Source organism: Microcebus murinus, chromosome 24 (assembly GCF_040939455.1).
Source record: "Microcebus murinus isolate Inina chromosome 24, M.murinus_Inina_mat1.0, whole genome shotgun sequence".
NCBI lineage: Eukaryota > Metazoa > Chordata > Mammalia > Primates > Cheirogaleidae > Microcebus > Microcebus murinus.
Window position 1 is genome coordinate 14,418 of NC_134127.1, and position 14,822 is coordinate 29,239.

The following is a 14,822-nucleotide window of genomic DNA, read 5'->3' on the forward strand; positions in this document are numbered from 1 at the left end:
ATTTCTCAGTTCAGCAAATGTATTTCTTAGTTCCAAGATTTTGTGTTTATTATTTCAATTTCCTTGTTAAATTTCCCCGATAAATTTCAGAATTTTTTTTTTTTTTGGTGTGTGTTATCTTAGAGATCACTGAGTTTCCTCAAAACTGCTATATTTAGTTCTTCATCAGAGAGTTCAGTTCATATATCACAGACTTGTTAGTGTCAGTCACTTGTTCTTAGTCTGCTCAGGAAGGTCATGGGTCGTTTTCTGTTGTTTCTTGTTGATGTAATCCCTCTTTGCCTTGAAGGATTATTTATTCCAGTCTTCTCTGTCTGGTTTGTTTTGCTTTTATTGGATGTTTGCTTAGAGATTCTTTGTAATTTACCTGATTTTTTTTTGTTTCTCTAGTGGCATCTTCTTTGCCACTAGATGGTGACTTAATCCCATACCAAACAATCCCTACTAAACAATCAGAGTGCCTCTGTCCTGAATGCGGGAGCTTCCAAAGGATATAACTTAGTAGTGTGAGAATGCTGAGTGTGAGTGTACACAGGGTACCCATGGAACAAACTTCCTTCAGCATGGTGCTGTTGAATAGCCAGTCTGATTTGGTTTCTCTTTTGGACATGTTACAGAGCAAGGTTTCCAGGGCTGGGGACAGTACTCCCAACTCCCTTTGTCTTTGTCTTTAGGGATATTTCTCCTTTCAGGCACTCCCAATAATTCCTGTGGGTTGAAACAGGGAAAGGTCTCCTACAAGGGAACCAAAGATTGTGGGAAAACTGGTGTTCCACCTCAACCTAACTTTTTCTTGTACAGAAACCATGACTCAGGGGAGAATTTTTCCATGTTCTTACTGCTGGGCAGGTTGGGGTTGGTGAGCATCACAGATCTAGAAATCTGATTCTCTTACCATCTGCTCCGAGTTTTTTCACTTCTCTGTGGCCTGCCAGAACTGTCTTCTCCTCATATTTGAGTTCTGGGATATTGCTGGTTGACCTCAACAGTGAGAGGCTTCTGGGAAGGGCTTTCTGGCTAATAAAATTATGGGACACACAGAGCAGATGCCCTCTCCCTCCAATGAGTGCCATGCTGTGCTCGTGCGGAAGTCCTGGAATCATAGCAGTGGCCATCTCAGTGAGCTGAAAGCAAGCTGACAAACTGGAGCCAGCCTCCCCCAGGAGGTATGTGGGATAAGTTTTCCTCACAACCTAGCTGAATCAGGATTTCCTGTTCCTTAGGGCTCAAGACATCCTACGTGATATAATATCCAGTTTGAGAAATGCTTCTAGATGACTCATTTGGAGAGGACCAATTCAGCTTTCATTGCTGAAATTTGGGCTGATGCAACTTTGACCATTTATGATGGCTAACCGTAAGAAAGGGTAGCAGTAGGATTTCCCCAAAATGACTGTCTCACATACAGCTCCCTGGCCCTTTTCGTGGAGCATTCAGATGTATGCTAATTTTATCAGTACTTAATTTTTTTTTTTTAAACAGAGTGTCACTCTATTGTCCGGGCTAGAATGCCGTGGCATCAGCCCAGCTCACAGAAACCTCAAACTCCTGGACTTAAGCAATCCTTCTGCCTCAGCTTCCCAAGTAGCTGTGACTACAGGCATGTGCCACCATGCCTGGCTAATTTTTTTCTATATATTTTTAGTTATCCAATTAATTTCTTCCTATTTTTAGTAGAGACAGGGTCTCACACTTGCTCAGGCTGGTCTCGAACTCCTGACCTCAAATGATCCACCTGCCTCAGCCTCCCAGAGTGCTAGGATTACAGGCGTGAGCCACCACACCCAGTCCAGCATTTAAATATTTAGAAAAAGAAAAAAAACACCATTGCTTTGGTTTAAAAATGTTTATTTAGTGCCTGCTATGTACAAGGAACTGTGTGTGGTGCCATGAAGAATACACAGATGAACAAGGCATAATTCTTACCCTTAGGACACTCACAGTCCAGCATGGGAAATTAGAAATCACATGTACACAAGTAACTATCACAGAAGGCAGAAAGCACTACATGCCATAAGATTGATACCAATATTATGACAACCCAAAGGAAATAAATACTATTTGGGGATGAGAATAAGAAGTCAGAGAAGGTTACCTTGGAAGTATGGGGTTTGAACATGACCAGCCAAATGTAGACAGGAAAAAATTAAGAGGAAATGGTAACCCAGAAAGACTCCAGTTGAAAGCAGAGGCAGGATTTCACTGGCTGTGATGGGGCATGGCAGGACTCTAGCTGGGCTGCAATAAGTAGGGCAGGTGAGAGGGGATGGGAAAGAAGGCTGCAAAGATACACTGGAATCAAGGTGGGAAGGTTACGGGAACCAGGCAAAAATGTTTCCATTTTAATGGGAGTTTTTAAAAGAGAGATGATCTGATCCAAGCTCTGCTTGAGAAAGCTTCATCTGGTAGCCATGCACAGATGTCTTTACAGGAGCAGGGACTGAGGGAAGGAAGCTAGTTTAAAAATGATTACAAGGTAATGAGACAGGGACGATGAGAGTGAAGCGGTTGCAGGTGGAAGATGGCGACAGACGTGAGAGGGTTTGGCAGTGGCTAGTGCAGGAGAGGTGAGGCGGGCAAGAAGATGGCAGCAGTTTTATATCTCCAGACAGAAGGATCCATTCACGGAGCTAGGAACATCCAAAGGGGAAACGATTTGAGGAGAGGGAGGGGGAAGAGGTGAGCTCAAGATGCTGCTGACATCCAGGTGGGGGATCCAGCAGGCAGTCACAGTTGGGTGAGAGTTGGGGGCAGAGGTCAGAGCAGAAACCACACAAGAAAGCTGTCCATGGAGTAGTGAGGGCCGAAACAATGGGGCAGGTTGAGATGGCCCCACCTCACCACGGAAGTGTGCTCTAAAGCACAATTCTACAGCCACATTTTCCTTAAATATGAAATTCTCACAGAAAATTCATAAGTATGATGATGCATCATTTGAAAAGTGCCGTTTCTCTTTGTGTGTTCTCCTTTTACTCCTAGAAACTATTTCTTCAGTTTTGTGATCATAAGCAGGAAAAGTGCCTCCACTGTGGAGGGTCATTTTGAAAAGCTTCACTCCAATGAGAGTTTTTAAAAGTTTTCATTAGTATTTATTTTGAAGCATTTTCTGTAATAAAATTATTTTTATGAAGATTTTAGAAAAGCTATCACTGTACCTTACTTCATTACATCTAAGAGTTGGAAAAGGAACTGAGAAGTCATCTCCATCCATCTTATTTTGCAGATGAGGAAACCAAGGCCCAAACAGGCCAAGGACTTGCTCAGTGGCTCACACAGCAAGATGGCAAGGCTGGGCCCACCAGTGAGGACAGTGAGCCTTCCTCCCCTCCACAGCCACGTGCCTGGGCACCCAGCTACCATCAAGATACACAGACGCATAGAGAGCTGGGAAGAAAGATAGGAAGGCAAGCGAGAGGGGTTGGGAAAAACACATCTATATTTCAACTTTCTTTTTCAAGGAAAAAACGGCTTATGGTAGACATTTTTTTTTTTTTTTTTTTGAGACAGAGTCTCACTTTGTTGCCCAGGCTAGAGTGAGTGCCGTGGCATCAACCTAGCTCACAGCAACCTTAAACTTCTGGGCTCAAGCGATCCTCCTGCCTCAGCCTCCCAAGTAGCTGGGACTACAAGCATGCGCCACCATGCCTGGCTTTTTTTTTCTATATATATTTTAGTTGGCCAATTAATTTCTTTCTATTTATAGTAGAGACGGGGTCTTGCTCTTGCTCAGGCTGGTTTCGAACTCCTGACCTCGAGCAATCCGCCCGCCTCGGCCTCCCAGAGTGCTAGGATTACAGGCGTGAGCTACCGCGCCCGGCCTATGATAGACATTTTTTGGACCCCTCAACGCCTTACAGATCTGAAAAGAAAATTACTTTGGCTTTCTTGAAACATTAAGTTGCACTTAAAAAATATCAGACTATGTTATGACATATCACATTTAAAAAGCTTGACAGACGGCCACAACAGAAGTAATGGTACTTTGGTTGGCATGTGTGTACACAGGGAAAGGCAGTGTGCAGAAAGACAAGATCGATAAGAATCAGTCCTTGGACTGTTTTCTCCATCACAGAAGAAAAATGCTCATGGTAATTCCTTTTTGGAAGGTTAAAGGTGATCTCCTTAGAATGAAGTGCCAAATACATCCATTTCCAGAGAAGATGGAGGAAAAAAGATAATTTCTTTTCAAATATGTAAGTCACAAATATATAGGCACAGTTCTCACGAGCCAAGTCGCAGAACACTAGTTTGACCACATTAGCATCTTCCCCAATAACCTAGAAATACACATCCTGTTGATTTTATAATTAATGATTCCCTTTAATAATAAAGGTTGCTTTAATACTTTCCCCCAGTCCACTAGAGTCTTCCAGCAACACATCTTAGCAGGACCTATCAGATTTTCCAAAAAATCTTCTTTCTATACAGAATGTAGGCAATGAGCACCCAGATAGCAGTGGCAACTATGTTCTGAGTTAGATGTTCCTTGTGCGACTGGTTATCCTCCAGCTTCCACTGAAAGGGGAAGTAGTTCTCAAACACCTCGTGGCCTACATACACCAGAATAGAATTCATTCCTTTAGGAGAGATACAGAAGACAATGTTTTTCCTGAGTCACATCTGACCATCTATTTAATTCTTGAAATTAGTTCAGTGAAAAAAAAAACAAGAAGTATGCACTTGTATTATCAGCTACTGCCAAAAATAAATGACGCATATCTTAGGTATTTAAGTATAAACTACATTTAAAAATTATGAGAAAATATTCATTTTATAACACTGTAATTCTTGAATTCTAAATCTGAAAGGAAAATTAAAATTAATAACTTCTATTTTGTAGACAGAAAATTTGAGGTCCAAAGAATGTAACTGTTACTTACTAGAATCAAAGGGTTAGAAATGAGTCACTGAAATCATTTGGTCTATTTCTCAGTCCTCAGATAAAACTGCATCTAAATCCTTCCATTTATCTCTAATATCACCTTTTAATATTTCTTCTAGTGCATAATTTTTAAGGTAGTGTATTTACATTAAGAAAGAAAGCATAGCCCCAATAGTAAGTTTTAGAAACTGCATAATATGCCTGAATCATTCCTGATACTACAGTTTGGTATTGCCTAAAGAAACAAGTGGTGCTCATAACCTGTCATACAATGACTCCACAACCTAAGTGGATAAAAATGGGGTGGTCTGCTTCGGAAGGGGCCAACATCCAGTGTGACCTGGGGCAACACAGCCCCTGCGGCTTACTCCTGGAGCTTGTTTCTTAGAAACATACCGCCAGGCAGCAGCTCAAGGCCCAGCACTGAGAATGCTCAAGAGGTCTCTGGTCAGTCCACCTGGTCACCATCACCAACTGTTTGGGGTTACAGGCAACTCACCTGGATAAAAGAACGGGGCTCCTGTCCATAGCCCCCTCACATCCACGACCGGGTACAGGACCAGCAGGATGAAGAAGGCAAAAGAGCTGAGCGTGGTGATGTACGAGATGGACCTAGGAGGAGTTGGAGGAGGTGTTACAGCGCCCACAGGGAAGCATCACATTTCAACATGAGGAGCAGTCAACACTGAAAGGGCGCTCTTTTTCTATACCTACCAGAGGTTTTTGTTCACTGGAATAAAGCCTTCGTTTTCAGAAACTTTTGTCAAAGCAACAGAAATAAGCCCCTATAATGTGGAGGGGAAGGATGTTAAAGTTTCATATTATTATCTCACAAAACAATGTGTTTCAAGACCAACTAATATATTTAAATTAGTTATTTAATTGCTTAGGGAGGGCTGAAAATTGTGCCTTATATTTTACCCTTTTAACTAGAAACATATTTTTAAAATGTGCAACTAACAGATATTCTCTTAAAATACCTTTCCAGGATTCCTCTGAGTTGATGAGGGTAAATTAATTGATAAGTTACAATGAATCCTGAGAGGAAATATGATTGCAAGGTTGGGGGTAAGACAAATGGTTAGTCAACCTTACAATTCTTTTTTCACATATAAATATGGAGATTGATATTTGAAAACCTGTTACTACTTGTCTAGACTTTCTGATATGTCTCCCCATTCCTGGCTGGCTATTTGATGAAAACACTATAAAAACACTATAAAAATAGGGTGATCTGCTTTGGAAGGGGCCGACAGCCAGTGTGACCTGGGGCAACACAGCCCTGCTGCTTATTCCTGGAGCTTGTTTCTTAGAAACATACCACCAGGGCAGCGGCGGTATGTATAAAGACATTTTCCTACAAAAATAAATCTAGGTGTGCACTTAGGTGTAAAGATCTGTTCCTCTCTGTTATTCAAGTGAAGGATGTTACCTGTTGCGATGTGGTGACAACTGCTATACTGGTGTTGTCAAACATTTTATTTTTTTTAAATATATATGTATGTGAAGAAAGGAATATTAGTGAGGAATGTTGCTTACTTACTAGAATACAACCCCAGGCAGTGAATCTGATCAGGATGGCTTTGGTCTGATCCTTGTAGTACAATAGTATTTTTCCTGCCTGTAGAAGAAAACACACTATGAACAAGAGAATATACTTTTATTTCATAGTCATCCATGGTCTTAACGACACCACAAACAGATTCACTTGTTGGGCACACTAGATACTGGATCACAAGGAGTGAGACGTCACCCTGGGACTCGCTGACGGGTGGAGGAGGAGAGGACACCGGGGCCAGGGATGAAGCACGTGCTCAGGAAGGGAGAGGAGAAGCCCCTGGGCCAAGGTCCAAGCACCAGATGTCCAAGCAGGAAGAGCGTTCTGAGCAGAATGGAGCAGCTCACACAGAACTCGGTGGAAAGAGCAGGAGAGCACAACAGCAGCTCTGAGGTCACTCGGAAAGAGGGGAATGAGAAGGGCACAAAAAGGTATCAGACAGGTAGGCTCTGTGGGTCTCAGCCCAGGCAGGGGCTTTCTCGCCAAAGACAGTTCTCCCAAAGAGTGACGAGGGGCCAGCTCAGACCAGCCTGGGAGGTGGCCCTTTCTGACAGCACAACGGAAGAGGGGTCAGGACAGGGTAGAACTAGAGGCAGGGAAATATTTTAAAAACTGTAAAATACAGATTTTGCATAAAATCCCTTTGAAATTAAGAATTAATTGCTGAGAACATCAGAGGATAAAAAAGGTTTTTTTTGATTTTTTCTTTTTTTTTTTGAGACAGAGTCTCACTCTGTTGCCTGGGCCAGAGTGCCATGGCATCAGCCTAGCTCACAGCAACCTCAAACTCCTGGGCTCAAGCGATCCTCCTGCCTCAGCCTCCTGAGTAGCTGGGACTACAGGTATGTGCCACCATGCTTTGCTTTTTTTTGCTATATATTTTTTAGTTGCCCAATTAATTTCTTTTTTTTTTAGTACAGATGGGATCTCGCTCTTGCTCAGGCTGGTTTCGAACTCCTGACCTTGAGCAATCCTCCCGCCTTGGCCTCCCAGAGTGCTGGGATCACAGGCATGAGCCACCGTGTCTGGCGAAGAAAGTTTTAATAAGTTTTTAATAATAACTAATATTTATGAATGCTGTCTATATGCCAGTCCTTAGAACTTTCCACAAATTCGCTTATTTAATCCTCACAGTGCCTTTATGAAGTAGGCGTCACTAAAGCAGCGGCAGACGCAGCACACCCTGCGGTGCCCAGCGAGCAAGCGCAGAGCTGGGTGCAAACCCAGGGCGTGTGGTGCCGGTCGACATCAACCTCTACACTGGACTGGCGGCTCCAGTGGGCACGGCTTCACCACAGAACACAGGCAGGGATTAAATGAATATGTAAAAGCATAATATAAACTATAAAGTGGTACAGAGATAAAGGCAGTATTTCTAAATATAAAATTGCTCAATCACCAAAACGTACAGTTGGCCCTTAATAATGCGGGCTTTAACTGAGAGTGCACTTCCACGGGGATCCCTCCCGCCTCTGCCACCCCGGAGACAGCAAGACCAACCCTCTGTCCTCCTTACCCAACCCAATGTGAAGATGATGAGGGTGGAGACCTTCATAATAACCCACTTCCACTTAGTGAATAGTAAATATCTTCTCTTCCTTGTGATTTTAATAATATTTTCTTTTCTTTAGCTTACTTGATTGTAAGAATACAGTATAAAACACATATATAAAATATGTGTTAATAGACTGTTCATGTTACCAGCCAGGCTTCTGGTAGCTATTAGTTATGTTTGGGGAGCATCCAAAGTGATACATGGTTTTCAACCTCATGGGGGGTCAGCACCCCTAACACCCACATTGTTGAAGACTCAACCGTACATGCTTTGGGTCTGCACTATCCCACAGGGAAGCTACTAGCCACATGTCAGTATTTAAATTTAAAATTAAACTGAATAAAATAAAAAATGCAGTTCCTCGGTCATATCACATTTCCAGTGCTCAATAGCTACCCTGGATAGTGGCTGCCCCCCAGGATAGCACAGATAAGGAATATTTTCATCATCGCAAGAATTACGAATTCTTCCCCTTCCTGGTTGGCTCCCTTCAAACAATACTTTCAAACACCAATAGGGAGAACTTTAGGAAGAAAACTCTACACTGCTCAGAATTTTAACAACATTGCACGTGAGATAACAAGGAATAACTGTGTTGACTTTGGCATACAATATGCATACCCTGAAGCCATGTAAAGTGTGGCTGTGGTTTGAATCTGTGTCCATCCAAAATTCCTATGTTAAACCTAATCACCAAGGTGATGGTATTTGAAGGTGGGGCCTCTGGGAAGTGACACATCATAAAGGTTCCACCCCCATGAATGGATTTAACGCCCTCGCCCTCATAGAAAGGGCTTGAGGCAGCAAGTTCAGCTCTTCGCTAATTCAGCCCCACCACATAAGGACACAGGCCTGTGCGCACATCCAGGCTCTATCTTGGAGCAGAGCCTGGAGCCTCACCAGACAAACTGCCAGCACCGTTATCTTGGACTTCCCAGCCTCCAGAATTGTGAGAAATAAATTTCTGGTCTTTATACATTACCCAGTCTTGGGTATTTTGTTATAACAGCACGGACTAAGACAAGTAAACACAAAGGAAATGTGACAAATGACAAAGAGACTTCCATTGTTACTGATACCCAAATACTCTGCACACGCCATCAGGGAGATCTCGTATCCAGAAACTGCTGAGCCAAGATACGTCACATAAATAATACTTTTTTTGAGAATGTAAGAATTCCCAATTATTTAAATGTGCCTACTTTCAGCAACTTCTAGTTTTGTACAACCTGTTGAACATAATAGAATTTATTAGACCTATACACAGAAGAGGATAGGCTCCCAATTATTTTAATGAAATGGTCTTTGAATTAGTGATGAATCAATAATCATAAACTGTGAGAAAAATGTATCCTAAGGAAACAAAAAAAATACCTGAACTCCCAAAAAGGCCATCACAATGGAGTTGATGGTCCCTAGGATTCCTTCTGGATCATAGGCCACCTCCGTGTGATAAAGTGCCTTAATGAGACAGAAGAAGGCAGCAATCACCCACTGACCATGAAAATGCACATAATCAACACTTAGGCCAAATACAAACTTTAATACATTCCAGTAGTCAATGGTGTTTTGCTTTTGCTACAGAAATTCATTGCAAACTTGGAGGAATTATAGGCAGAATATTCTGGCCAAGAAGATATGTGGTTGTGACACTCAGAAGAAGATGCAGAAGCCCCAGGAACAAGCCACAGTCTAGTGGCAGCTCCTTTGCCCAGCTTGCTTGACAAACACAGCCGGGCCCAGGCCTTGCATGAGGCATCCCTGACAAGTTTCACATACAATATATAACATCCTCCTAGTTTTCAGATTTATTCTTTTTGATCAATCCTGTTGTAACATTAACAGCTTCCTATCTTCTTTTAAGGAAAATAATATTCAAAAACACATTTGTGTTTTTATTATAAAATAAATGTTATTGTAGACATTTAGAAATATACCACACAGATACCCGCAACCCTGTCAGGACAGAAGCTTTCATTCCTCCAGCTGCTAGAAGTATTAATGGCTGAAATTCTCAGCCAAGTCCCTCTTCTGGATTTGTCCTTGACTACAGAGAGCTGCCTCTCTAGGGGTCACCCCCTTCCTGGCAGTCCACATCTAACCAGGGATAGAGAGAGCCCAATCCCTCCTCAGTTCACAATCACTCTGCAGTGCCATCCCGGCTCTCCTAGAGACTGGCTGGACTTTGTCAGGACTGCAGTGCAGTTCAATCTCTCTCTGCCCGGTGCCGCGTCACTCATTCCCCAACAGGTACTGACCCAACAAGGACTCCCTCACACACCTGCTGCACAGGAATTTCTGTCTCAGAGTCTGCTGCCAGGAAATCTGACCTGAGACATATAGAAAAGCAACGTACTATTCATTTTATCCAATGCATGCTAACTTTTTTTTTTGAGACAAGGTCTCACTCTATTACCCAGGCTGGAAGGCAGTGGCACAATCATAGCTCACCGCAGCTAGGAACTCCTGGGCTCAATCTTCTGACCACAGCCTCCGGAGTAGCTGGACATATAGGTGCACACCACCATGCTTGGTTATATTTTTAAATTTGTTAGAGATGGGGGTCTTGCTATGTTGCCCAGGTTAGTCTCAAACTCCTAGCCTCAAGCAATCCTCCCACCTCAGCCTCCCAAAGTGCTAGGATAACAGGTGTGAGCCACCATACCTGTCCCATTCTAACTTTAAAATCCAAAATAATGTTTATATATTGCCACAAAATGAATATTTATAAGTCATCAAGTTAGCTGACTTTTCAAATGAAAATTAGTTTCATGGACACACTTTAATGCTGACCAGCTCTTTCTGTCTTCCGTCACTGCTGAGGCCCTAAAGCTTCAGCTGTGAGTGCGAGCCAGCCCCACTCACTGCGGAAGAAGGGTGCTGGTAAAGGTGGCCATCCCCCAGCAGCAGGCGGTCGATGTAGCCAGCAGCTCCTCCGGTGCAATTTGGATACTTCCCCAAGTCTCCGATGCCACCGGGGCCAAGATAACCACTAGGAAAGTGAAAACCACGCTTAAATGGGAAGACTTCAGAAGGGATAATGGTATGCACTGGCTATTCCCGCAGCCCAGTTCAAAGAGCCTCAAACACGTACCACCCGAAAACACCTGCGGCTCCAGGCACTCTTACCAACGCACTTTGACCTGACTGCCCCCTACACTGTGGAGGCAGAGGCCCAACTTCTAGTCAAATTAACCTCAAACACCACCACAGAGACATTTCCTTGGAAACACATCAAACTCTTCTCCCATTCAACACAAAGTATGCCTCAAAGAAGAAGAAAGAGTGAGATAGAATTCCTCTGACTTAGTCATTTGAAAGTTGTAAGCCCAGAACCTGGGACTTGGCAGAAAATGACATGCAAAAAGGGGACATACAGGGTTCACTTACGTAGGGCACCCAGGAACCGGCAGGAAGAATGTTAATCCCAGCCAGATGCTTTCCAGCATCAGAATGAGGAGCCACTGGGGCCAGGAGGACGTGACGTCTCCAAGAGAAAAGCAGCTCCTCTCCTGAGTGGGGGCAGAAAAACAAAATGTCCGTGAACTCAACGCAAACAGAATGGGACTAGTGCACAGCATCTATACTTGGGAGATTCCCAGTGATTCCTTTCTTGGCCTTTCTGGTAGTAATACAAAAATTTATTTAATATGCATTATGCTGTCTAGATGCTCCCTTTCTATGAAATATCACAGTAAAACATTAGTTAAAAAAAATCAATGGACAATTCTACTCCTATACCTAAAAGAGTTGAAAACATGTTCACACAAAAACTCGTACACAAGTTTACACAGGCGCATTATTCGCAATAGCCAAAAAGTAGAAAAAAGTCAATGTCTATCAATTGATGAACAAATAAACAAAATGTGGCATACCCATAAAATATTATTCAGCAAATTTGGAATGAAGTGCTGATACATGCAACATGGATAGATCTCCAAAAGTATATTATGCTACGTGAAAGAAGCTACACGTAAAAAGCCACATATTATATGATTTCATTTATATGAAATGTCTAGAGTAGGTAAATTTATAGACAGAAAGTAGCCGAGGAGGCGCCCACGCTGGGGAAGCTGTGAGAGTGGCGAGTGACTGGCAGCAAGTGGAGGGTTTCTTCATGGGGCAAGTCTGTGAGTGGACTAAATATCACTGAACTGTGCACTTTAAACATGCAAATTTTATGGTATGTGAATTATACCTCAATAAAACTGTTATAAAAAAAGAAATTAAAAATAAATTTTTAGGCTAGGTGCGGTGGCTCACGCCTGTAATCCTAGCACTCTGGGAGGCCAAGGCAGGAGTTCGAAACCATCCTGAGCAAGAGCAAGACCCATCTCTACTAAAAATAGAGAGAAATTAATTGACCAACTAAAATATATAGAAAAAATTAGCCGGGCATGGTGGCGCATGCCTGTTGTCCCAGCTACTGGGGAGGCTGAGGCAGGAGGATTGCTTGAGCCCAGGAGTTTCAGGTTACTGTGAGCTACGCTGATGCCATGGCACTCTAGCCTGGGCAATAGAGTGAGACTGTCTCCAAAAAATAAATAAATAAATAAATAAAATTTTAAAGTAAAAAAAAAAATGAAATTTAAACTTTTGGAGCTGTTCTGGTTGAAGAAAGAAAGGGTGCAGCCTATCTATTCTTGGTGTCTCACCAAAGCCCTCACCCAACTGTGCCGGCCCGGGACATGCTTCCACAGACCCTCGGGTCCCAAGGAAGGGCTGGGCACGGCTGCTCTGTTACCCACTCAAGCAGCTCCACACTCATCCACACGTGTCCACCCTCTGCTTCATCTTAAGGCCACCCATAGCCAGAGGCCACCAATTCCCTGATGACAGGGCAGAGGAGGAAAAAGTAATAATGACAAAAATGCACTGTAGAAATATACAACTAAGCAATCACTACAGGAAGCACCCAGAGAATCTGGGATTCAGAGATGAATTTGTAGCTATATGACCGGGAAGAGGCGGGAGAACAAACACCACTTTATTAATTTATTGTTAAGTAGGACCCCAAATGGAAACATTTAAACATTTCCACCTGAATTTTTACCTCTATTGGGGGAAAAGTAACTGTCACTTGGGTAAACTTCACCCAGCAACTACAGGAAGTAATCACAAAAGAGATGAGACTCTGACATACTCCTGACAAAGACGACACACAAGTAGCCAAGCACAATCCTGTTATTCTCCCATCCCTCACCTTGGCACTTTTCTCAAAGTTGAAACAAGGTCATATAAGCATTTGAATAAGGTTAAATGAGTTTTTTATATATCTTATACCACAAGGAAATTGAAAAATTGGCAATAATGCCCCAAGAGACCAAACTAGCAAACTGGAGGATGGTGATATCATTTGATGACATCAAGAAAGTATGTGAAGGCTGGGCGGAGGGGTCACACCTATGATCCCAGAACTCTGGGATGCCAAGGCAGGAATCCCCTACTTGAGGCCAGGCATTTGACACCAGCTTGAGCAAGAGCAGAACACTATCTCTATAAAAAATAGAAAAAATTAGACGGGCATGGTGGCATGAGCCCCAATCCCAGCTACTCAAGAGACTGAGGCAGGAGGACCACTTGAGCCCAGGAGTTGGAGGTTGTAGTAAGATATAATGATGCCACTGCACTCCAGCATGGGCAACAGAGCACAATCCTGTCTCAAAAAACCTTTTTTAGAATTAAAAAAAGAATGCATTTGAAACTAGAAGATTTTAAATGTTCCCAACACAAAGAGATGGCACGTTTGAGGTGATGGATGTGCTAATTACCCTGATTTGACCATTACACATTCTATACATGGATCAAAACATCACTCTGAATTCCATAAATATGTACATTACATGTCAACAAAAGTAAAAGAAAAAAGAATGCATGTGATTACTGCATGCTGACAAATCTGTTAAGAGGGTAGATCTCACAATACATGTTTTTTACCATAATAAAAAAATTGATATAAAGATTAAATAAAAATAACTAAATACAGGGTGGAAAAGAATGCATGTAGTTATCAGAAGTACACAGTATTGCACTCAGAGGTAAAAAAAAATTCTAAAAACTATACAGTGATTATTTTCCCTCTTTTTTAAAAAATGATTTCTCACCGAGGCACAATTTTCAGGCACAGGTTTAGCAAAGAGAAGCTCCAACACAGCAACTGCAAAGTAAGTCACCCCCAACCGCTGCAGAACACCGGGAATTCGCACCTTCTCCCAAGACACTGCAGAAAGCACACGTTAGATAAAGTGTTAGTCAACATTTCTCATCTCATCCCAAGACAATGTTATTTTTTTTCATAAGGGGGAAGAAGTACCTATATGACATCTAAGTAAGTCTTTTTTAAGCTCTTAGAGATGAAAAGACACGTTGGCAGGAGACACGGCTCAAATCCAAGTTCCAAGAACAAGCCAATCCCACTCAACAAAAGACAGTCAGGGACTTGGCTCAAACTCAGAACAGGAAGGTGCCAGTTGAGAGACTGGGATAAAAACCAAAGTGTCATACTCAGGTGTGGGGATAAAGCAAGGGCTACCCTTGACCCTGAAGTTCCATCTCCTGGCCCTTTCCCATTAGAAATATGGACTCAACTCTCATGTTCACCAGGAACTTGCAGACCTAACACAAGCCACTGACTGACTCTCCCTGCCCTACATGACTGTGGCAATGGAAGAATACAACCAGATGACAAACCCAACAATGAATCCCATTGGAAGCAATGGCTCACTTTTTGGAGATCCATCAAATCCACTTTTATATGAAACACCATCTGGAAGTAAACTCTACTTCTTCTAGTATCTACAGTCATTCAATAAAAGTACTAATTGCCT

At 42.6% G+C, this 14,822-nt stretch overlaps 1 protein-coding gene across 3 annotated transcripts in view; it reads right to left on the reverse strand.

The window, feature by feature from the left end:
* Nucleotides 1–1,831: 1,831 nt before the first annotated feature.
* HGSNAT (heparan-alpha-glucosaminide N-acetyltransferase) overlaps nucleotides 1,832–14,822 on the reverse strand; it is a 37,665-nt gene continuing 24,674 nt past the window's right edge. For all 3 annotated transcript variants that reach the window (XM_075997162.1, XM_012777363.3, XM_075997163.1), the window contains 8 exons: nucleotides 14,100–14,215; nucleotides 11,386–11,507; nucleotides 10,861–10,987; nucleotides 9,370–9,456; nucleotides 6,426–6,503; nucleotides 5,597–5,667; nucleotides 5,382–5,494; nucleotides 1,832–4,577 (listed from right to left, as the gene is read on the reverse strand). In XM_075997162.1, coding sequence (XP_075853277.1) covers nucleotides 4,396–4,577; nucleotides 5,382–5,494; nucleotides 5,597–5,667; nucleotides 6,426–6,503; nucleotides 9,370–9,456; nucleotides 10,861–10,987; nucleotides 11,386–11,507; nucleotides 14,100–14,215 — 896 coding nt within the window. In that variant the 3' untranslated portion in view covers nucleotides 1,832–4,395. The remainder of the gene's footprint in view (nucleotides 4,578–5,381; nucleotides 5,495–5,596; nucleotides 5,668–6,425; nucleotides 6,504–9,369; nucleotides 9,457–10,860; nucleotides 10,988–11,385; nucleotides 11,508–14,099; nucleotides 14,216–14,822) is intronic.